Source organism: Corylus avellana, chromosome ca5 (genome assembly GCF_901000735.1).
Source record: "Corylus avellana chromosome ca5, CavTom2PMs-1.0".
NCBI classification, from domain to species: domain Eukaryota; kingdom Viridiplantae; phylum Streptophyta; class Magnoliopsida; order Fagales; family Betulaceae; genus Corylus; species Corylus avellana.
Window position 1 is genome coordinate 24,721,984 of NC_081545.1, and position 24,598 is coordinate 24,746,581.

At 36.1% G+C, this 24,598-nt stretch overlaps 2 protein-coding genes across 2 annotated transcripts; both read right to left on the reverse strand.

Annotated features, from left to right (window-relative positions):
* Window positions 1-1,723: 1,723 nt before the first annotated feature.
* Window positions 1,724-3,607, reverse strand: LOC132181983 (PTI1-like tyrosine-protein kinase At3g15890). Its single transcript, XM_059595198.1, has 4 exons — window positions 3,549-3,607; window positions 3,306-3,447; window positions 2,871-3,145; window positions 1,724-2,297 (listed from the first exon to the last, which is right to left on the reverse strand). The coding sequence occupies exons 1-4, from the start codon at window positions 3,605-3,607 to the stop codon at window positions 1,724-1,726; spliced, it is 1,050 nt and encodes a 349-aa protein (XP_059451181.1).
* A 4,773-nt stretch (window positions 3,608-8,380) lies between these two features.
* Window positions 8,381-9,515, reverse strand: LOC132181984 (transcription factor bHLH118-like). The gene is made up of 3 exons (XM_059595199.1): window positions 9,171-9,515; window positions 8,755-9,078; window positions 8,381-8,647 (listed from the first exon to the last, which is right to left on the reverse strand). The coding sequence occupies exons 1-3, from the start codon at window positions 9,513-9,515 to the stop codon at window positions 8,537-8,539; spliced, it is 780 nt and encodes a 259-aa protein (XP_059451182.1). The 3' UTR covers window positions 8,381-8,536.
* Window positions 9,516-24,598: the final 15,083 nt, after the last annotated feature.

The window sequence follows — 24,598 nt, forward strand, 5'->3', positions numbered from 1 at the left end:
AAGAGGATAAAAATAATTAAAATACCACCATCGTGATAGCGGCCCTATTAGTCGTTGTTTGGTCAATAATCCAGAATTTTTTATTTTATTTTCTGAATTAACGTTTTTAAATAAAAACTATTTTTCTGACTCAAAAAGAGAGGGTAGTTAATTGGCCCAAAATGCAAGAGAGGCTAATCCATTTGCTACTCATTAATTGCTGGTTATTTTTGTCAGAGCTCAGATTTCACCAATTAATAAAGCCCAAGGCTGCAGCAATTTAGTTGGGCCTTGTCGTCCTCCAATGGACAAAGCTCACGTGGATGAAACCCATTCGCAGGCTATTTATTTTTTTTTAATTTTATTTTACTCATATTCACATTCATATTTATACAATATAAAATAGCACAGTTTTTCGGGAAATTAATGTAATTTCTAAGCTACCCTTAATGATTCAAACGACTCAAACTTTATATTTAAATTTTTATAAACAAAAAATCATCCTTAGAAAGATGACTAGCTAGCCTCCCCAAAGAAAACAAGTATATATTTCCTAAAAGTGGCCGGAAATAATAAAAAAAAAAGACATGAATATTAAAGGCATTTAAATAGACTCTAATTATATATAATTTATACACAAAACAAAATACAATTATACTTATTGTAACATAAAATATTAGTTTTTACTTAAAATAAACCATTATTTATTTATTTATTTTTCTATTCAAAAAGGCGGGAAGGAACGACCAGTGTAATTTCTCCCCTTGGGCGTGACTATCATGGTTCCCACCTGCTGTGAAATGTTCGGTTTGAGTAATAGCTACTGTCTGAGAATACAAATCCGTCATTATAGGCCCACCAAAGTGCAAGTTGGTAAAACCTCTTCTTAGTAGCATCTGGTTCGCGGACTACTACCGCAAGCGGATTCGAACCCATGACCAATAGGAAGAAAGGAGGAGGGGAATTAAACCTTATCCCCTACTGCTTTACCAACTCAACTCTCACATTGGTGGTAAAAGTGGGAAAAGATTAAAAAAGAAAGTAGACAATCTACTGTACTTGTATAAAAATGGGCAAACATAGAGCACAATCATATGATCTGCATTATCATTTTAAAATGACTAGTCAAGTTGCAGTTGAAGTTCTATAGAATTGCTTATAAATTAAAGCTCAATCTCATCTAATTAATAAGGAACCAATGTATAACTTAAAACCCTTAAATTCTTTTATATATATAGGTTAATCATCTTTTTAATATGGGACTAAGGTGTTACGTATGTATAAAGAATCTGTTGGAGCACTTGATGAGCTATACTCTAGAGAATGTGAGTTTCAAGCATTTGTTGGAGATGATGATAAATCTTTTATAATGAAGGTGAATTTTATATATCAAGCAGCCTAGGGGCAAGTATATAACTAACTTATAGAATTAGTTGTGTTTCTTCACAAAGGCAGTGACTATGTCTTTAATTATAATAAATTCAATGAAAAAAGACAGGAAAAAAAAAAAAAGGGTTGACGAAATCTACTGTACCTCTTGATCTCCAATGTGTACCTTGGAAGATCAAGTCATACTACTGTCTTTCTTTCACATTGCTTAATTACATGACATGTAAAAACAAAAAACAAATCTTACAATTTCACAGACAAATCTAGAATATATATATCTATATATATATCATTTTCGATTTAGGGAACCCCATGCATGGCACTCACATAAGATGCTTCCATATTTCCAAACCCTTCAAAATTGGTATCCCTTTTGTTTTTCTTCGTCTCCATGATCAACCATGTCTTTCGCATAAGAAACCTCTTTTGTCCTCCCCCCAACGCCACTGTTGAGCCACTCCACCACCTCTATCATGCTCGGCCGGTTGTCGGGGTTGCTATCGGTGCATCTCAATGCAATTATGACCACCGATTTAAGCTGGTCTCGATCAAACTTTCCCTTCAACCTCGGGTCAGCAATATGATTGAGTGCACCCTTTTGGACATAGGGTGTGACCCATTGCACAATATCACGCTTGACTCCACCAGGGAGTTTCTCTAATGGCTTTTTTGCACTAATTATCTCTAGAAGTAAAACACCAAAGCTATAGACATCACAGCTCTCAGAAACCTTCCCCCACATAGCATATTCAGGAGCCAAATATCCTAGGGTTCCCTTTACTCTTGTAGTGAGATGAGTAACACCAGCTGGAATTAGCTTTGCAAAACCAAAATCAGCCACTTTTGCTTCAAATTCTTTGTCTAAGAGGACATTACTTGCCTTTATGTCTCGGTGAATTATATGAGGATTGGCCTCGTGATGCAAGTACCTTAACAATTAATGAAATCATGCATACATAAATATCAAAGACAAGTATTGCGAAATCAAAACATTGGAAAACATTCAAATTAAGATCGACTGCACATAATTTAACATACTTTAAATCTTCACATTAGAAACAGACTTTTGGTGGGAGTTCCCTTAAACCCTAGCTAGAGGGCGTTGGTCTATATTTTAAGGATCCGGAGCCCAATGTGCTCTTCATAGGTTTGCAATTCAACCCTTATCCTAGTTAATTCTGTCTCATTATCCTTTTACCTCACCCTTGCTAACTTGGGTGTCGGAGCGATTTCACCGAGTCACTCTAATAAACCCTTATCACCCTCTCATTTTCTTTTTAGGAGTCTTCCCTCCCCTGGAAGGCCATCTTGAGGCTACTGTAGGTTTTGCTACGAATAGTAAACATCATCATGAAATATATAGTGGGAAACAAGCATCTTTGACAAATTTCCCAAAAGCATCTCTCAAGTCACAAGCATCTTTGACAAATTCCCCAAAAGCATTTCTCAAGTTCAACACTTCAAAAAAAGGAAGAAGAAAAGAAAACGTATTAGTTACTTACGCCAAACCTTCTGCTGATCCAATGACTATGCTCATTCTCCTTGACCAATCTAGCAGACAATCTTCAGCAAGGTGGCCATGCAAATGGGTGATCAAGCTATGATTAGGCATGTAATCATACACAATTAGCCTCTCATCCCCACCAGCATAAAATCCCCTCAAACCCAAAAGATTCTTATGCCTCACCCTTCCAAGAATTTCAACTTCCACTGCAAACTCCATCTCTGCCTTCGCACTCATTGTCTTTAGTCGTTTAACAGCAATCTGGAAGATCAGCTTCCACAATTCAATATCACAAAAAAAAAAAAAAAAAAGGTTTATAGTTGTTTTGCATGGAAAAACCACACAAAATCATCCTATATATATAATTAAGGGAAACGGAAACTCAAAGGAAAAAAAGAAAAAGAAAAAGAAAAAAGATAGACATAATAATTGCCTCAACGCCTTTACTTCTACCCCAATAAACACTTCCAAATCCGCCTTCACCAATCTTGTTTTCTTGATGGAAGTTGTTTGTTGCTTGAAGTAGCTCCTTAAGAGAGTATATTTCCCATGGATAATCCCTATTCTTGCTTTCACTTGAGATTCAAAAAAGAAAAAAATAATTAACAATTAATTAACAAAAATTAGAATTGCATGTATAAATCAATATATATAAAATCTAATAAAGCATATATACCTGCTCTCCGGTACAGCCTCTTCAGTACCGGAGATGCAACAAAAGCATCTCCAGGTCATCTTCCTCATGGGAGGAAGCATGATATATGACAAATTGAATTGATTTATATGCTGCGAGAGAGAGAGGGAGAGGGAGAGGGAGAGGGAGAGAGAGAGAGAGAGAGAGAGAGAGAGATGAAAAAAATTGTCTGATCATAAGCAAGAAGAAAGCAAAATATATCGGATACTTCAAAGCAACAGGAAGGAGTCCTATGGTAGAGACAAAAGGCAGCCTTGGAAGTCAAGGAATTTGTTGTTTAATATTAAGAGCAAGCTTAGGCTGTTCATTAGAGGCCCTCAAACTTATGTATTCTAGTGCTTGTTTATTTATGTCAAGCTACATTTTTCCATTGGAAATGTCACATTTTAAATTTTCTTATTAAACATTCTCAACGATTATTATAATCCGTAGTATATATAGAATATTATGTTTATGATATGTGGAAAGGCCGGCCTCTTGAAAGGTCATACTTCCTTTTTATTTTCTTATTTAATTTATTTATTTTTTCTTTTATATGTGAAGAATATTTTTATCTTTTTACTTTTTAAATAAACAAAAATATTCTTCAAATATAATTAACTAGATATTTTCCCGTTCTAATGAACTGAAAAAAATTCTAATTCGTTTCTAGTACATATGTAAATGGCCAGTGGTCTAATAATTAAACATAAGCCCAAATTTCACCAATTAAATAAAGCCCAAGGCTGCAGTAATTTAGTTGGGCCTTGTCATTCTTGCAAGCGCAAATCTCACGTGATGGTCCCCAATGAGTAGCTTAATCGATGAGAGACTACATCTTATGAAGCAAATGTCATTAAATTAAATCGGTCTCTCCCATTTTTATTTCTTTGTGCGGACATGTCAAAAAAAAAAATCTCACGTGGATGAAACCGTTCACAGGCTGTTCATTTAATTATTTATTTTATTTTTTTTATCTTATATATATATATATATATATATATATATATAAAGGTTTTGATCCTATTTGGACAAAAATTGATCGATGAGGTAAAATTTGTGGATTTCAATGGAGACAGCTCATACGACCTACCGTGTTCATAAAAGAGCACTAATTTCTGTTAATATAGTCCAAAGGCACAGTTAACCTTCGTTTGGACCAACAGATAACTCAGGCCCAGCTCAGTGAAGAAGACCCATGAGCTGGCCGACAACAGCAAGCATAGCCAGAAAAGGTCCAATCTTTATGCTTTAATTTTGATCAAACAAATAAATTTTTTTCTTTTTTTTTTTTAAAAAAAATTGATCAAACAAGTGAAGAATCATTGCTCTAGTTCGATATTCTGCCAATCCCATCCATTTACTGCCATTTAATATTAAAAAATCTCCATACATATGATGCTTATCCAGCCACTTGAATCATATATAGATCCTTTAATTTACCTCTTAGCCCGCTTATAAAAATTGTAATTTTTTATTTTTTTTTATTTTAGATTAAGTGTTTTTTAAATCGCAATACCAAACACTTTACGTTTTGCAATATATTTTAAAAATGCAGATTATTCAATTCTTATGAAATCGCAATCCCAAATACCCTTTAATTCATTTGGACCTCGTCAAATGCAGCATAGGTGATTTGCCTTTTTTTGGTTTTTGGTTTTTTGTTTTTTGTCATCATATTAAATAGGTATGTCACGAAGAACAAAGTAAAAGCATAAACCAAAAGATATAGCAAGTGGTTATAAAAAAACAATTCCAAATAGAAAATTTGGAATTTATTGGCAATCCTGTCTACCTCATAAGAGATTGGGTCTTAAATTCAAATTCTAATTAGTAGATCAATATTTCTAGAGTTTATTGTATTTTAATAGTTTTTTTTAATAAGTTCTATGATATAATATCAAAATTTTATGAACATTATGGCATTATGAGTAGCAAGATCATTTGCTAATTACTGCACGTACACCCCAAAAACATCCCATGTGCAAAATAATTGCAATCAAATTTTTAGAATTTCATGTAATGCCAAATGCTCATTCAATTAGGATAACCGACTTTCTACTACAATTTCTCTAAATCTATATGATAAGTTGAAGAATAAATTTAGGTTTTTCTTTATTAAGTTGGTTTATATTTTTCTTATTAGCAGCTTACTTTGTTTGGCACAAGTTGCCTTATTTTCAACACTTTGCGCTTGTTTGTCACCCCTTAATTTCTCTATAAATTAAACACAACACACCTTAATACAATAAGAATGTACGTAGTCCTTAACTTTTAAGGCACCTCACCTAAAAAAAACATTATTTTGTTCTTTTTCTTTTGCTTTCACTATTTTCTTCTATTTTATATTTTCATATATATTTCTAGCTAGGTGATCATATGAAAAGTTAGGTTTTTAATCACCCCCACTATCCTTCTCCTCCCTTTTTTTGGCTTTTTATTTCCTTATTCTTAAGTGGAAATTGTATTCAGCAAAGTCCGATGGTTGCTCAAGTTTTCTTTCTTCTGTGCAGCAATTGCCCAGATCGACATGCCAAAGAAGCCTCACAAGTAAAAGCTACCGGTACCTTGATTAATTTTCAAAAAACATTGCAAGCTATGGCCAGGAATGTCAACAGATCGAGGTAACGCATGCAAGCACAAGAAGAACCAACAGAGAAAAAGAAGTGAGAAGAATTTGCATGCAATTTGATAAGAATGCAATTTGTTAAGATTAATTAGTTTTGAAACGAAGAAGATCGGAATATATATATATACACACACACAAACGTGTGCATGTGTACATATAAGCACAATATAATTGGTATTGAGAGTTTCTGAAGCAAAAAAAAAAAAGAAAAAAAGAAAAAAAATTGAAGTGGTGGCCGAAAAGCCACCCCCGAAGGGGTTAGCGGTGGTTGGAAAGCCACCCCAACCCCTATGGGGTGGGGTTTACAGAGGACCAATCCATTTTGATTGTTTCCCTGATTTCACTTTAAGTTTAAGTGATCTCCAGATTCTAATAGCTTTAACATTGAACATCAAAATAACAGGTTATAATATGTTAGAAGGATTAAGCCAACCTTTAGCATTAATTTACAGGTTCTACTACAAGTCCGTGAAAACAAATATGAATGTTCATGCTCTTGTCAAAAGTCCCAAAGATAAAACTTTACAAATACAGACACATTCTCGTGAAGCAAATGTTAGAGTACCCAGATTAGTAGTATAGTCTGAAATAGATCTCCCGGCTAAATGGCTGTTAGAAAATGAAAACATTCCAAAGAAAATGGAAAAAACTGCATTTGATTTAAATTGTTTACAACAATACTTAGATGTAAGTGTTAGGTTTGACCGACCGAAACTCAACAAAACACCCTTCATGATAAGAGAAACAACCTTTCAAGATACAACAACAAGCCATAGAAATTCAACCTCCTTTTTTGTTTATACTAAACCCTTATGAAGAGACACAGACTTCAAGTATTTTTTCTGGCCTTCGAGGGTGGCTGGAAAGCCACTCCAAGCTTTCCGGCCATCCCTAACCCCTTCGGGGGAGGCCAGAACCCCTTCAATTTTTTTTTTATAGATTTTTTAAAAAAATTAAATTAATAAAAAATTAATATGTTGACGTGGCAAAACAGTGCATTTAGTTTAGGATTGACGAGTGTTAAACATTTGGAGAAAAATCTAACGGTAGGAATTTTTTTGCATTTTCGATTGACAAAAGGAGTAAAAATTGAAAAAAATAAAAATAAAAATAAAACCTTAGGGATTTTACAATTTTGGTGCGTTGACTCAGAAATTTATAATATATTTACTCTAAGAAAAAAAATAAATAATACAATCAGTTATAGCTCCTAGCAGAATCTAAAAACAAAAAAACCAATGAGCCCAAACCAAAGAGCGAATCAAAAAACAATTACACAAGAACAAGAGTACTCACTAAAGAGCACTACGTGCAACTAACCATAGTGCAAAACATTAAGAAGGATATTCAGCAAAGATCATAATACATATGAACTGTAGCAATATATGTTCTCCACCTATAGACATAAAATGATTTTTTACATCCAGAAACAAAAAAGAATGTTATAGACATCTCATTAAGGTCTATGTATGGGTAAAATGACATTCCTCGGACTCCACTTGAACTCAAAGCTTGCACTTGGTTTGTCGATCTATTTCTAGATTCGGAACAGAAAAGGGGAAGTATCCTTCTCATATAGATGTTATCACTCTAAACTTTGTGACAATGGCATCATAAACTGTTATACCTTTAACTCGAAGGGGTTGGCTCAAGTGGTAAGAGTATTGGTCTTTGTGGCATTCTCATCAAGTCTAAAGTTTGAATCTCTTTTGATGCAAACAATTCTTTAGGACTAGACCACTCGTGAAGCCGAAGTATTACCATATCCATGTGAATATGATACTTTACACACGTTCGAGGTTTACCAGATAAGGGTAGGTACACAAAGTAGCCCTGTCTTGGAGGGGTTCATCATCGTAGAGTTAAAAAAAAAAGAAAAAGATAAACCGTTATTAGTACCCTACATATTATTATCACAGCAAATAAGCACCTTATGTTTAGATGGGTAAATATGAATCAACACATGAGTTGTATAATATTATTGAAGCAATAACTTTATCTTCACTCCTTATGGGGAAGGAGCTGCTAAGTGGTCCAAACTCTACAGACCACTGAAAACGGTATCAACTTACCATCATTTGAATAAGCTAAGCAACTTATCATTTGAGTCTCCAATCTAGTCTATCTGCTATATATATATATGAATGCACTTCAATCAAATAATTAATATGCAATCTAAGACAAATTAATAGCATGCTGTTGAACAGTGAAGCTGTAATATTCCTCTAGAAATTTAACAGATTCTAAAGGGTTTCATAAGAGGTTAACTTTGTACATTCAGGAATTTTTGGAAAAGAAAACCCAAAAAATGCGAAAACAAAACCTAGTTTAGGGTTCAAAGCAAGGGAGTAGTGCTTCTCGATCAGCAAATGGATACAATGTCACTTTCAGAAGCCCTTCTTGATGACAAGATGAGATCATTCAATTTCCGTTGCAGCCCAGGTAGATCAAGGCCCTCCAAATCATTATCAACCTGTAGGAAAAAGGTTTTAGCCATTAGATCGATATTAATCCTACACTTGATGTAAACCCCTAAACCTACAAATAAATGAATTTATTGATCAAATATTTTATATATACCTCGGACTGAATAGAGTAAAATAACCTTTCATTTGCTTTGGTTGAAACGCAGCTAACCACACGAAATCCTTCTTGGAGCAAGATTTCAAGCACCTTTGACAGAAGCAAACCTTCCTTTTTGACATTGCCAGTCATTATAATCTCCACTCTACCCCAACAAGGGTGGACCATAACACGATCCACAACACAATTTTCTGACCTCTCATTTCCAGGACTTAAATTTCTAAGCTTATTCCTCCTCATACTCAATTCTTCGATCTTGTTCTGCAAGTATTTTATATAATTAACTGCCTCGTTCATATGATCCGATGCCGATCGCTTTCCCTAAAACCCCATCAACAAAACCCTAAAATTATGTGAAATCCTAGTAAAGTTGTATGATCAGGAGGGAAGAAAATGAAAGAGAGGTTTCTGACCTGAATTATCTCGACAGGGAGCAGTGATCGAAGTGATGCATTGAGAATGGCCATTTGCTGCCTTCTTTTTTGTTCAGTGTCTCTACGCACAATCTTCTTGCGATCATAATTGCTAGTGTTTGCTTCTCCATTGTTCAATGAAGACAATATTTTATGTGCGTGGGCTTTTCCAATTTTGTTGGCACCCACTGAGGGTTGATCCTGTACAATCAGATCTTGTGGAATAATATCTTCTTGGTGGAGGTTGGGGAAGGACAGCCATACCAGCTCATCAGTACTTTGGTGGAAAGGAAACATTGAAGGAGCTCGAGGCTGAAGCTTCAAGCTTTTCCTCTTGGTTGCCATCTATTAATGATGTGGAGCTGATCAAAAGAATTGGATACCTTTGTTAAAGGCTGAGGTTTTTGATCTATTGGCTGATGCAGGACACCCACCCAAAAAAAAAAAAAAAAACAGACAGAAACTATAGATAAATGTCACATTAATCAGAATCTCCCTAAAATAATTATAAAGTCTCATTCGCCTTGACAAACTCTCACCACAAAAAAAAAATAAGTCACACCTCAAATAATTTGTCTCCATCGGGGTACATAAAAACACTTAAAAAGATTGTAACAAAAACCGTAACCTTAATTTGACTGACTTTTGATTCTAAAGAGCTAATTAACTATTTCTTACCCTATATATATATATATATATATATATTATATATATGTGTGTGTGTCCTCGGCAGAAATGTTAAAGTTCCTTGTGGGTGCAAGCCCTTTTACCTTTTTATGACCAAATTTCAGCCATTATTGTTCACATTTGTCGGCAGTCGGCAACCGGACAAACTAAGGGGGCTAGCAAATTGACACGAGGCCCCGTGACATATATATCATTAAACAAGACATTATTATCGTATACGTACCATCAACTTTTCCTTTTCTTTGCCGAACATTAGAAGAGGCTTTTAGAGACTGTTTTCCATTGGTCTCTTAGATTGTATACTATTGCTTGCAGTGTCCCTTGTTTTTGGTCCATTGCTTTATGTTGTGTGTGGATCGAATTGGTGCCAAAATGCAATGAACATGAATTAGACACCCAAATCTTACGAAATAAAATAGTATGCATCATTGTGGTAAAGCATGTGGAAGGAATAATTTTCCCCACTCATCTAGTGATGTTCAATCACATATTCACATGTGACTTAAACTAGGAGAAAATCCCAAAAGGATTAGAAAATAAAAAAGTGCTATATATATATATATATATATATATATATATGTGTGTGTGTGTGTGTGTGTGTGGGATATTCACACGTGACTTAAACTAGGAGAAAATCCCAAAAGGATTAGAAAATAAAAAAGTGCTATATATATATATATATATGTGTGTGTGTGTGTGTGTGTGTGTGTGTGGGCATTAATTCTAGGTTTCACCGACCAATAAAACATGAAAAGAAGATAATTAAGGTTGTAAAAGAATTTCTAGCATTATAGGCAGAATCCCTCGCAGTCATTAAGGACGATTCGCTGGCTACCAGTTCCCACTAGCATGTACGAATGTTATAATTAATATAACCATTGAAGTGGGTATAGTAGGACAGCACCCATGAAATTCATCTATTAACCGTATGGTGATTGTGGGTATTACTGTTCTGAAAATATAAGGTCAAAAATTGTGGATAATAATTGAGAGCTCTAGCTAGGTTAATTACAATATGTACTTTAAATGATTAAATTGTTCATTCTTACGGTGATTTATTAACTAACATGGTATTAGAGCAATAGTCATGTTCGCATCTTGTCTCTGTTATTTACTTATAATTTTAATTAAATATTTCCCACACGTAAAAGATCTAGAGTATTAGAATCAACCATATATGCATATAATTCTATTTAGTGTAAGAAGCTGAAATCTTCTTTATTGGTCTCAATGGAGCTGTTTATCCAAAAAAGCTATAGGGGTGTTAAAAGAGATTTGTAAGTTGCTTTGCAACTCCTTTGGCTTTTCTTGCTAGTATGTGCCCTAAACAAAAACATAATAAGATTGGCATGCATGCAGTTGAAAATTTGTATCTTAAACTATTTTAACGCTAAAATTTCTCAACAAAAAGCATGCAAAAATCTTGTTTCTATTTTCTACACCAATTCCTAGCTAGATAAGACCCAAACAGTTAAAATGGCTTTATATATGCGCACTACAAGAAAATGGATTATTTCTTGACAAGCAGTTTTTGACGTGTTAGGTGGTCTGTCACGTCACTAAAATTATGGGTGACAAAAACGGTGATTTTTTTACGTGTCACTTTTAACATGTCAATAATTTTTGACGTGTTAAAAAGTGGCACGTCAAAAATATTTTCTGAACTGACACGTCAAAAAATGTTTGATGTGTCAAAAAATGCCACATCATAAGATTTTTTTTGATGTGGCAGGAGTGGCACGTTAGAAAATTTTTTGACGTGTCAAATTGCCATGTCAACAAATTTTTTGATATGTCAGATTTAACACGTCAAAAAAAATTTATGACGTGACATTTTCTAACACGTCAGCAATTTTTGACGTGTCAGAAAATGGCACGTCAGAAAATTTCTAACGTGTCATGACGTTTGACACGTCAGAAAATTGTGACGTGTCATAACTTGACAAATCAAAAAAAATGGTCAGTTTTAAATTTTGTTTTTTTTCCTCTTCCTATATATTTTTGAATTTTTTCGGGGTTGTACCCAAATTTTGGATTATAACCTGATATACAATTTATCCATCGATCCATGCAAATAACATAATACATATCCATCAATCCATGCAAATAACATAATTCATATCCATGAACGTCGATCACAGACATACAAGTTCGATGTACATCTAACAAACTATCAACCAAAACTGGCTTCGAGACACAAATACAGACATATACACCAAGTGCGAATGACCAACCACAAAAACTATACACCAATAAAACTATCTTTGTTATCATATATATTTAACTACGTACATCAAAAAAACTATCACAAATACAATTATATTAACAAAATAACTTATGTACATTAAGTGCGAATGGTCAACCATAAAACAATATTCTAGAATATTATCAAGTCTTAATCATTGAGCAACGTCACTATGTAAACAAAGGTCATCATACTCAACAAATTCAGATTTATATCTACACCCCAACATATTTTCGTGATCAAATCAAATGGATGTCACATTCTACAAGGACCATAGTGGTCCATCTCACAATACCAAACACTTCAAATGCAAAGCTCTAACCCACATCCACCATCAAACCAACCATAATATAAACCAAATTCAACAGGATTTGCAACATCATTAATGAGAATCACTACAACATATCTAAACTCTAAATTTATAAGTGCAAATATATATAGGGACAGTTCTAAAACCACATTGACCATTAAAAAATGTCATTACCTAATCCACTATCGACTGACGATCTCACAATCGTAAAGGGTGGGAAAGCTCTGTCTGGCGCTCCCTTGTATTGAATCACCTCGGTCGCAGGGCTCGACCACATCATTTCCTATAGTTGGCAAAAATGGGCCTCAAACATTGCTGTCATCTGAGCTTCCTTTTCCGCAAGATGCACTGCCATTTGAGCCTCATTTTCAGCCAACTGCGCATCTTTCGCAGCCATTTACGTAGCCACCTGCTAGGCCACTTGCAGAGCTACCAGCGCAGCTGTTTGCTCTCGCTCTGCGGCCAACCGTGCATCTGTCTGCGCCCGCTCTGAGGCCAACAAGGCATCCATCTGTGCCTTGTGTTGTGCCCTCTCCGCCTCAAGCGCTTTGTCAAGAAGTTCTTGTGAGACCGCGGAGTGCCCGGTGTTTTGTGACCGTGCCTGCGATAATGTATAGTATGAGTATATGGTACGCATAGGTAGAATATTCGGTCCAACTTGCTGAACTCTATCAGCATACTCATGCTTATTTCCAAGCGTTTGGGCGTACGCATCGTTCGGCGCCCACCTGACCGTCCCCTCTGTCATGCTCGATGATGTTGCAGGGTCAGTGGGTATAAGCTCCTCCATCTTCTCCTGTATGTTACATTAATTATTGGGTCAGTGGGTCATACAACTATTAATCACAAATAAATTCTCACACATATATAAGCAAAACAACATATTAAAGGTGAGTAACATACACATCTCTCCTTGGCTATGTCATTCGGATATCAACCATCCTTCTTCTTGTGTCACTACAAAAAAAACAATTTTTTTATGACAGGAGATTTTTGACGTTTTCTAGTGTCTAACACGTTAGGAAATTTTTCTGACGAGTCATTTCTAACGCGTGTCGATTGTCAGAAACATAGATGTCAGGAAAAAAAATTTCCTGACGTGTGAGTGGGTAAAACGTCAGAATTTTCTGACGTTTTACCCACTCACACGTCAGAATACTTTTTTTGACGTGGTAGGAATGCCACGTCAGAATTTTTCTGACGTGGCAGAAATACAACGTCAGAAAATTCTGACGAGTGAAGTTCCACAATGTCAAAAAATTTCATGACGTTGCATCACAGCAACGTCAAAAAACGTCTGACGTGGCAGAAGTGCCACGACAGAAATTTTCTGACGTGGTAGAATATGCCACGTCAGGAAATTAGGTTTTTTTTTTTTTTTTCCCAGATTTGCCCGATTTCCAGATTTCCTGTTTCCTGGTTTCTTTCATGTTTCCTGTACAAATTGTTTCCTGAATTGAATTGGCAACAGGAAACAATTTCTTTCCTGAATTCAATTTATACAAATTGAATTGAATAAATTGCCAATTCAATTCAATTCAATTTATTCCTGAATTGAATTGGCAATTCAATGTTTGGTTTACAATTTGTACACCATTTACTTTGTACAAAAAAAAAAAAAAAACCATTTTTTTCATGTCATCTTTCCTAAGGATGTACTAGGGACAAAAACAAATGGCATGATAAAACCATGCTAACATAAGTTTAACAATACGAAAGGATATATGTCCAAAAATTCATTTACATATAATAGAATTCGACATTCAGATCTATCAACAAAAGAAATAAATAGAGACAAGCATGGAATAACTGGTAGGTCATTGAGTTAATTCAACAATTATATTATGATATATGTCAAACCAAAATCGAAAACAAAATCAAACCAAACTAATATGTCTTATGTCCAACCATACTTGGCAATATGCAAAGGCCATAATATACTGGCAACAACATCCATGAGCTCCTCATACCGCTATTTCCAAAGGTTTCTCAGATAGCTTGATGTATACTGGCAACAACATCCACAAGCTTCTTCACAATCTGCTGTAAAAAATAAATTCAAAAAAAGATGTTACTCTACAAAGAGAAAGAAATACTCTACTCTATCCTGTGGAAGACAATACTGAATAAACTATAAACTTTCCTCCATGGCCTACCAAACATATTTTTAATAAATCAGATTCAAGAATGTATTACTTCTTAAACTTGACATGCTAAATAGCCATATATATTTTTCTTATATTCCAATCCACCTATATAATTTTTGACCATTTATAAAGCAAGGGTACGAATACCACAACCTAAAACTTCTTCAAAAAAGTATGAATTGAACAAGCAAGGTAGAGGTATTTAATAAATATCGTAATGTCAAAATGTTGGTAAAATTGTTTGAAATTTTTATAGTTCAGGCATCCTTGTTGTGTCTGACATGGATGTTGGTAAAACATCCTTGTTGGTAAAACATACCCTTCCTATGTTATACAATTCTCTTAATTTCTACAACTATTTTCCTCAACCATTGTGCAAATAATAAGGGTCATATCCTATTGTCCAAGGTGCATCATATGTATGTCCATAAATATTTGACAAGTATCAGATACAATTAATACACTTTCACCAAGTACTCATATGTGATACAGATATGACTTATGTGTAGAAATATTCATTATACCTAACAAATTTTTAGCATGAAATAACTTCCAACTAATAAAACTGGAAGTGTACATGATGTGTTACTACAGAAAACAAACAAGAGCAACCTTTAAATAAAAGAAAGCAAACTACAAGTGCATCTTCCAGGGAGTTTCTACCTCGTTCGTTGTGTCTGAGAACAGTGAGGAACTCATAATTCAGACAACACATACAAATCATTAAAGTAAACAATAACGTTCCATAAGAATCGTAAAATACAGGCAATACATACGTAAGCGGTTGACAAACCCGAAAACCCTTAGTCTAACCAAAACTAGCAGTTTATCATGAACTAAATTGAAGCATAAAGTACCTTCAAGAACATAAAAGTAAATTGATAATTTATATTTTCAACCGGTACCCAAATATCATAATTTGTCCTCTTCATATAGTTACATAGTTACAAGAGACCCAACCTATATATTAAACCTCAAACGAAGTATTGAGTAAACATCCATTTAATGCAACTTACTATTTATCATATAGACATAATTATATGGATCACAAACATACAGTCAATACGTCAATCATATACAACCAAACAATAACTATTGTTTGAAATATAGTTTTGTTTGACACAACTAAACAATAACAAAATATATAATATGTTTACCAACTATGAACTCACATACAAGGCTCAATCTAGGTCGATAGCTTCCTCATTCGACAACTTCTCCGCAATACCTGGAGATGATAAAACAATCAATCAAGAAGCAATAAGTGCTTTTCTTATTAGGATCCTAGGTGAAACACAAAAAAAGGGACCATAACAACTTTAACATATATGCTAACCAAAATGACATTATTATAATAGAACAAAAAATGCACTAACTACACTTATAAATCATCATCAATGCAATATCTATATATATATCTTCCGACTAGAAAATAAGATCCTTCTAAAATTAGACACAAACACAATGCTAACGTTTAGTAGTAGAAATAATAACAAACATTATCGAGCCTGCTATCAACACTAACAACATAAAAAACAATACTAATTCCAATCTAATGTATCACCAAACCAATGAAGAACAAAACATTTTGCAACGTCATAAAATCCATCCATACATATATATACTCAAGAAAACCCAAAGCAAAAAAAACAAATTGCATTACCTGGTTCACTCCCCACCAACGATTTCACCACCAAACGGGTTGGAGATTCTTTTTCTGTTACATCTTTAACTCGAGTGGTATCGGATGAGGACCTCGACTGCAACATGTGCTCAAGTTGACGAAAACGTGCCTCGTACAAAGTGGTCATACTAGCCCGGGTCTCAGCTAGCCGCACAGCAATCTGCTGATCAACCTCCACTCGCTGTGCATCTAATAGCACAGCTATTTTCGCCCTGTGCCTCTCCGATTCAGCTTGCTGCGCCGCTGCCTGCTCTAGCTGTGTCTCTAGCAGGGCATCCATCTCCTGCTTGTGCTTCTCCCGCTTAGCTTGTAGTGCAGTTAGTATACCGCGCACAGGTAGTATACCTGCTCCCACCTGGTGAACCCGACCTGCGTACTCCGGCTTCTTGCCCATCCCCTGTGCGTACGCATCGTCGGGCGCCCACCGTACGATGCCCTCGGTGACAGATTGTGTAGCAGCCGGGTCAGTGGGAAGAAACTCCTTCATCCTCTCCTGTAAGGCACACATTAACAGAAGCAATTAGAAATATTAAATTAAATTACAAAAAAATATACATTAACCAAAACATATCGGTTATTAGTAGCGTACACATCTTTCCTTGACCAAGTCATTTGGATATCCGCCAGTCTTCTTCATGTGTGTGTTGATTTAAGACTGCGCTCGTGTTGGCGGAATCCCGGTATTTATGAACTGCATACACAAATAAAACGTAAAAAATTAAAACATAAACACAATCAACATAAATTATATATATAACTGATCAAAAAACATACTTCTTCATGTGTGGCCCTGGCATAGCTCTTTGATCTGGTGCAATGAGGCTCCTTGTTCTTCGACCGGATTCCCTTCATATATGCAGCATATTCCTACACAATTAACATTGTTAATATTTTAGGCTAACACATTCATTTTAATAAAACTAAACAAAACTCACTAAAATGTGTGACTTACTTGATTCTCTTTCGTACACCATTTCTCCAATAATATATCCACGTCCTCTCTATTGTACGTGGATAATTGTACTCCTTTCCTAGCCTTCACTGTCGCCGGAGTATCGTCTGACGTGATGTGAAGACTCTACTTCAAGTCATACCTCCAAGTGTATGCCTGTTTCGCATATCTAGGAAAGCATCCCGTTTTATGGCCGTGATATCGCAGTCAGGTAGGATATAGAAGTGCTTCTGCATATATTCACACATATATATGCATTAACAATATTGTCCATCTATTTGAGATAAATATATGAATATATAAATCATTATCATAAATACAATAATATTTCATTATAACATACCATCAATGCATCCCAAGTATCTTCCTTCTTACGCTCTGATACCTTCTTCCACTCGTCGCTAATTCGTACATAAGTACTGCTCCTGATGAACACTCCGATCATCCATCTAAATTTGGAAGCACTTTGGCCCACAAGCTGCCATGCAGGGTTATACTTGCACACGATCCTCTGGCCATCGGGGATCTCCCACAGCTTGTGGCATGACTTGATACTCAATATATGGTAGTAGGTGATGCCATTTTGATCTACACCTAATACATTACGAATTTGAACAAGTTAGTTACTTATTTAAACTAACCACATATTAAAATTAAATAAAATACATATTTCGATATTTTAACACATATACTTACTTATCGTCCGAACCTCATCCACCGCCAACAGGCGTGTAGCGGCATCATCGGAATGCGTGTCATGCGCGACACCATCCTCATCACCCTCAGTGCTATTCGGGGGTTGTGTCTCATCACTATCATCCACCTGTGCTCCGCTACTGGAGTATGGGTGCCGCTGGAAATGGCCATGGGAAATGATCCCCATATCGCTCAACGTCGTGAAGTCAAGCGTGAACGGTGGGGATGTGCTCGGCTCTGCCACGTCAGAATGCTGAGGATCTACATGAATGTCATCACCACATCTCACGTCCCGCCCTGCATCGGTATGCCCTTCCACATGATGTGGAAGTACCGGTCTATACCCTTCTGGCTCCATATTAGCCCAGGGGGACGAATGTAAATCATGGGCGGTGGATGTCAACCATACGGTCGGTTGCCTCTGTGCTTTTCTCTTTCCCCTATAACTCATGTCTCCCTGCAAAATACGCTGCGAAACGAATTAGGCTTTAAAATAATTAAATAGCTACAAGTATATGTAAAGTAATCACACATTTAAAATTTTAAACATATACTAGTTACTCAATTAATTATATATCGTTTCCACAAACTACATATAAATTTTATGGTTAACCTAAAAAGCAATTATAAATTAATGTAAACATTTCTTTTAAAAGAAATAAAAGCTAATAAAATTTCAAAGATAAACATATTTCCAATTTCATTAAATGATATACGCTTCGATTGGTTCTAAATCGGGTCCGAAGTAATCGACATCATTAGGTGCGTTAACATGATCATGATTGGAACTCAAGAGGAGGGGCTCAATCTCGTGGTAGCTGCTACTAGAATCGTCAGACCCTTGACCTTGACCAACATCATACACGTTTCTAGGTTTAGTCCTTACAGCGCAAGCCCAATCTGGGTTCCTTTCATCTTCGAAATAAAATACTTGGTCAACTTGTGAAGTTAACACAAACGGCTCATCCGTAATACTCTCTCTGGTGTGGATAAGGTTTTTGAAATTCACAAGCGTTATGCCATACTCGTCAACCTTGTACCCCCTGTCCCTCGTGTTGTCCGCCCAATCACACTTGAACAAAACATACTTTGTCCTATCGTAGTATTCAACCTCAATTACTGGGGTTAACTTCCCGTAATACGTTTCCCCATCAGTACTCGGCACACACACGTCGCTATTTTGAGTCCTTTTTCCGATATCAACTGACAGAGTGCAGAACAACTTCCCATTAACCATATATCTGTTATACTTGACTGCTGTTTCCTTTGGCCCTCTACAGTGCATTACCAGTTTCTCACCCAGCTCCTGTCTGCGTAGGTCGTCCAATCCATTGAGCTGCGTATAATGGAGGGCAGTATATGAATTGAAATTTGTGTATATAGGATTTTTAAGGAAAACATGTATACACCTCATTTAACCAGTAAGAACACAGTATTCTTACGTATTCACAATACCAATCGACAAATAGTTCGAAATGGTGGCTTCCAACTGATTGTCCGTTGTTCACCCTCTAAGCGTTTCCATGTGCATCCTACAATTTGAAATTAAATTCAATATAGTGCACTCGAAATTAAGATTGTACAAGGAATGGTATGGCAAGTACTAGAGAGATGACTTACATCCGTAGCGGTAAGAACTCGTCTGAGTTAAACAATATATATCGATGAATCTGTGCCAGTGTAATACGGTTGAGAATGACTCGTGTTCCCACCCCCTTACAACCATCAGGGTTTCGTTGGGCCTTATTATGAAACGTCGGTGCGTCATCCAAATACATCGAGCAAAATGTCACCAACTCAGTTGCTATGTAGCCCTCCGCAATACATCCCTCGGGAGCTGCTTTATTGCGCACATTAGATTTGAACTCCCCTAGGCTCCTGTATATGGAAATCAATCAATGAATTGCAGTGATTCACTGTCTTTTTTTGGTGGGGAAAAAATAATAATAATAACTTAACGATCAAACTTTACCTCTCAGCCGGATACATCCACCTATACTGAACTGGTCCACCCAGTTGGCATTCACAGACAAGATGCACGACAACATGAACCATGCTCGTGAAAAAACTTGGGGGAAATACTTGTTCCATCTTGCACAAAGTCACGCAGACTTCACTCTGGAGTCGGTACAAATTATCTAGTGTCAGCGTAGTTGAACATATGCTCCGGAAGAATGTTCCCATCTCAACCAAAGGTTTGACCACGTTACCTGGCAGTGACCCACGTAAAGCAATAGGTAGAAGTTGTTGCATCAGAATGTGATTGTCATGACTCTTCAAACCCGTCATTGTACGGTCTTTCAGTTGCACACATCTAGAAATATTCGATGCATAACCATCGGGCACCCTCAAATCCTGAAGTACTTTCAAGAAACTGATTTTATCTTCATTAGACATCGTGTGGCAAGCTGAGGGCATATAGCTTTTTCCCTTCTTCGTAAATGGATGAAGTAGACGTCTCAATCCCATCTCTTGCAAGTCTTTACAAGCACCATAGTTGTCCTTTGTTTTCCCTTTTGTGTTGAGTATTGTACCAAGAATATTGTCCATCACATTTTTCTCTATGTGCATCACATCAAGGTTATGCCGTAGTAAATTATCCTTCCAATACGGCAACCTAAAGAAAATACTCTTCTTCTTCCATAATACATGATTGCTCGCTTCTGGTCTGGTGTTGGGAGTACTCTTCTTCCGCTTCTCTCCCTGCTTCTTACTATTGTCTGGCTTTGACTTGCCGGCATCCTCATCCCCAAATGGCATCCCCTCTAACTGTCTTAGAATTTCATCCCTACTAAGCACATCGGAAGGACATTGTAATTCCTGGTTAACGTCAAAATTACTTTTGTTCTTCCTCCACGGATGATCCAAGGGCAAGTATTGCCTATGACCCATAAAACACCATTTGTGGCCGTGTTTTAACCATCGAGACCTGGTTGACTGCATACAACAAAGACATGCCTTTACTCCCCTTGTAGACCATCCTGACAGATCTGCGTATGCCGGGAAATTATTAATTGTCCACATCAATTGTGCTCGCAACATAAAGTACGTTTTAGTGGAAACATCAAATGTGCCTACCCCTACATTCCATAATTTCTTCAACTCCTCAATTAAGGGCTGTAGGTAAACATCTATATCCATTCCAGGTGAGCTCGGGCCTGGGATAATCAGGGATAATATGAAAGATGTTTGTTTCATGCACATCCAAGGAGGCAAGTTGTATGGCACAAGCATTACGGGCCAAACGCTGTGTGATGTACTAAGGTTCCCAAAAGGATTAAATCCATCTGAGGTTAGTCCAAGCCTTACATTCCTGCTGTTCGCTGCAAATTCCGGATACAACTGATCAAATGACTTCCATGCTTCACCGTCGGCCGGATGCCTCAATTTGCCGTCCTTTGTGCGGTTGTCTGCATGCCACTTCATATGGGGCGATGTATACTGCGACATAAACAATCTCTGTAGTCTTGATATGAGTGGAAACCACCGCAACACTTTTACCGGGTGTTTCTTACTTGACAATATGGGTTGACCGTCCTCGTCCAAATGAATTTCATCATTCCACTTAGATTTGCTACAGACTGTACATGAATCTAACTTTTTGTTGCCCTTCCAAAATAGCATGCAATCATTACGACAAGCCGGAATCTTTTCATAGCAGAGTCCCATGTCACTTAGATATTTTTTTGCCTCATAGGTATTAACCGGCAAACCTTCACTATCCGCAGGCAACAATTGATTGATGAACTCAAGGAGAGATAAGAATATCTTGTTACTAATTCCACCAACACACTTCAAGTTGTACAGATGAACAGTTGCGCTTAGCTTACTGTGTTTGATCCTATCATATAGCGGTGTTTTTGCCTCTTTAAGCAGCTCGTGATACTTTTGGGCATCTACTTCATCCACATCCTCGACTACTATTTCTTCATCACCCTGCACAATGACCTGGGGTTCACAGTTGCCTTCTCTGACATCATGCATGCCGAACACATCACGCAACATAGCGTGCATATTTCCACCCTGATCACTGCTTCCACCTGCTTCATATATGGCCGGACGATTCAACAGAGACGGTTCAACATGGTCCCGGACAGGCTTCTCTTCATGAAACATCCAATCTTTATATGTAGGAAGTATGCCTTTTCCCCCTGTCAAGTGGACGAGAACTACGCCTGGGGGATAGCGCCGGTTAAGGCGACACACCTTACATGGGCAATAAATCTTACCATCAGGTGTTGTGCAGTTCCCAACTGCAAAGTCAACGAACAATCTACAACCATCTCTGTATTCATTCGTACCCCTAGGCTTTGTCATCCAACTCTTGTCCATTGTTGTCTACGGACATTAGTGAGAAATATACGCGACTTAAAAGTATTCAATAAACCCATACATATTAACTGGAATTTACATGCAAACTTAATTAGATGCTTTTATTGTTGGTAAATTTTTTTTGTCATGAAAATTTCTGAAACTTAAACGAATTAACAACTATTCCAAATGGGGACCATCAAATTTACATTATTTGATGTTGTTTAACTATTAGCATTCTTCATACACATTCAGTTTCTATAACTTTTTCCCAAAAGTTCATATATATGCATTTGGTAGATGTTGGGGACCCTAGTCAAATAAAATAAATCTAGATAGGTTACGAAGTCATATATATATATATATATAGTAGTATAGCATGTCTCGTATTAATAGGGCAAAACCTAAACAATATACAAATGTTATGCCATTCATTTAATTAGGAGCTTAATTAAGCAATGTTGGAATAATAGGAAAATGCTAATTAAATAACCTTCCATATGGTAATAATCTATAACAGTGGTCATCATTCTGCCGTTTCCTTCGTGTTTCAATAAGACTTGAAGTCTCCTAAGGTTAAGTACAAAGGTAGATTATATATGTATGTCTAGTTCCACAAGAATATAATTGTATGTCTAGTTCTATAAGAATATAATTGTTTGTGTGAAGCGTATTTACTTGTGGTTTTTATTATTAAACAAATTATAACTCAAAATGTTTTTTCGATTGTGAAATGTTTGATCAGTATCTGGCCATGTAAAATCTCTACCTTCTATTCTGCTTTTTTCTGTGAATTTACTAAATGATAAAAGTTAAAAAAAATAATAATAATATTCTATTCTTTGATTAATATATATTATTTCAAATCACTTCCCCCCCCCATATTGTGTCTACTTGATAAAAGTTATTATTATTTTTTTCTCCTTACATAATTGGAGCCTATATTTTGAAACCCTCAAAATATAAAGATCTTAAATATATAAATCCGGGGTGGGTTCAATCTTATAGGAAAAAATGAATTCAATAATTTTATTTATATTCGAACGCTCCCCCTCACGTGTTTGTTCAATCTCTCACTTAATAAGCTAGTGAGACCCAATACATAAAATATTTAACTAAAATTAGAGTAAATTGTGAAGTTATGATTTGAACTACTCATGACCTCTATTATGATACTATGTCAAATTGTCACTTATCCCCCAAAACTTAAACTTATAGTGAACACTTTTACATTCAGCTTATACCATGCACACATATATATATATATATGATGGACTTTGTTGTACATGCTTGCTATGATTGTGCAAGGCAGTGTGCCATTTCTAGAAGTTGATAATTTCACAAATTAATACTACCTCCATGTATTGTCTTTTAGGATGTCCAAAAAAGAAAAAAAAAAAAAAAAACTTCTTATATCTAAATCCTGGACAGACTCATTATATCTATATATAGAATGCATTCTGCCATATATATATATATATATACTGGCCAGTTATATGGGCAGTATATATACGGCCATATATATATATAGCGGGGAGTACTAACGACAGAGTAAGCTATATATATTCAAAAACCAAATTCATATATATATAGCTAGGGAGGAACGACAGAGTGAAGCTAGCATTATATTCCTCATATAAATATATATATCAAATTCAAAATATTAGACAATCAAATTCAAAATATTAGACGAAATTAGCACAAACATCACCCAACCTAGCATGCAAACACCAAATCCAAACCAAACAAATAAATAAGTACAAGGATGCATGTACATATATATATACCTGTGAGGAGCTCTTGTAGGAGCTAAAAATGGAGGGAGAGAGGACGACGGGCGGCGGGTTTAGCTGCGGGTGCGTGGAGGAACAGTACAATCGTGACAGAGAAACTGATCCCTTGAGAGAGAGTATATATACGGTACCCGGTGGAGAAGAAAAAAAAATGCTCAGCTTAATAAAGAAAGACTTTGGGCAGAAGAAAAAAAAAAATCTTCAGCTTCAACAATGGCGCTTGGAAGAAAGAAAGAAAAACAGAGAGGAAAATGATGCTTGGGAGAACAGAGAGACACGACTGGAAGTGCCGGTAATAGGCGAAATTCAAATGTGTGCGCCAGGCCTCTTAATTAAGAGGCATGGCGCGCTGGCCGGGGATGGATGGGATGCGGCGTGCGGATCGGAGCACAGAGACTCCATTTCCTGACGTGCCATGTTTGGCACGTTAGTAAATCCTGACGTGCCAAACATGGCCCGTCAGGAAATTAAAGGTGATTTATATATATATATATCTATCAGATTTTTACCTAGCTATAATTATATAACTAGGTATAATTATACCTATAATTATCTAAAAAAAAAGAAATATTTGATATATACATATAATTATATATAATTATA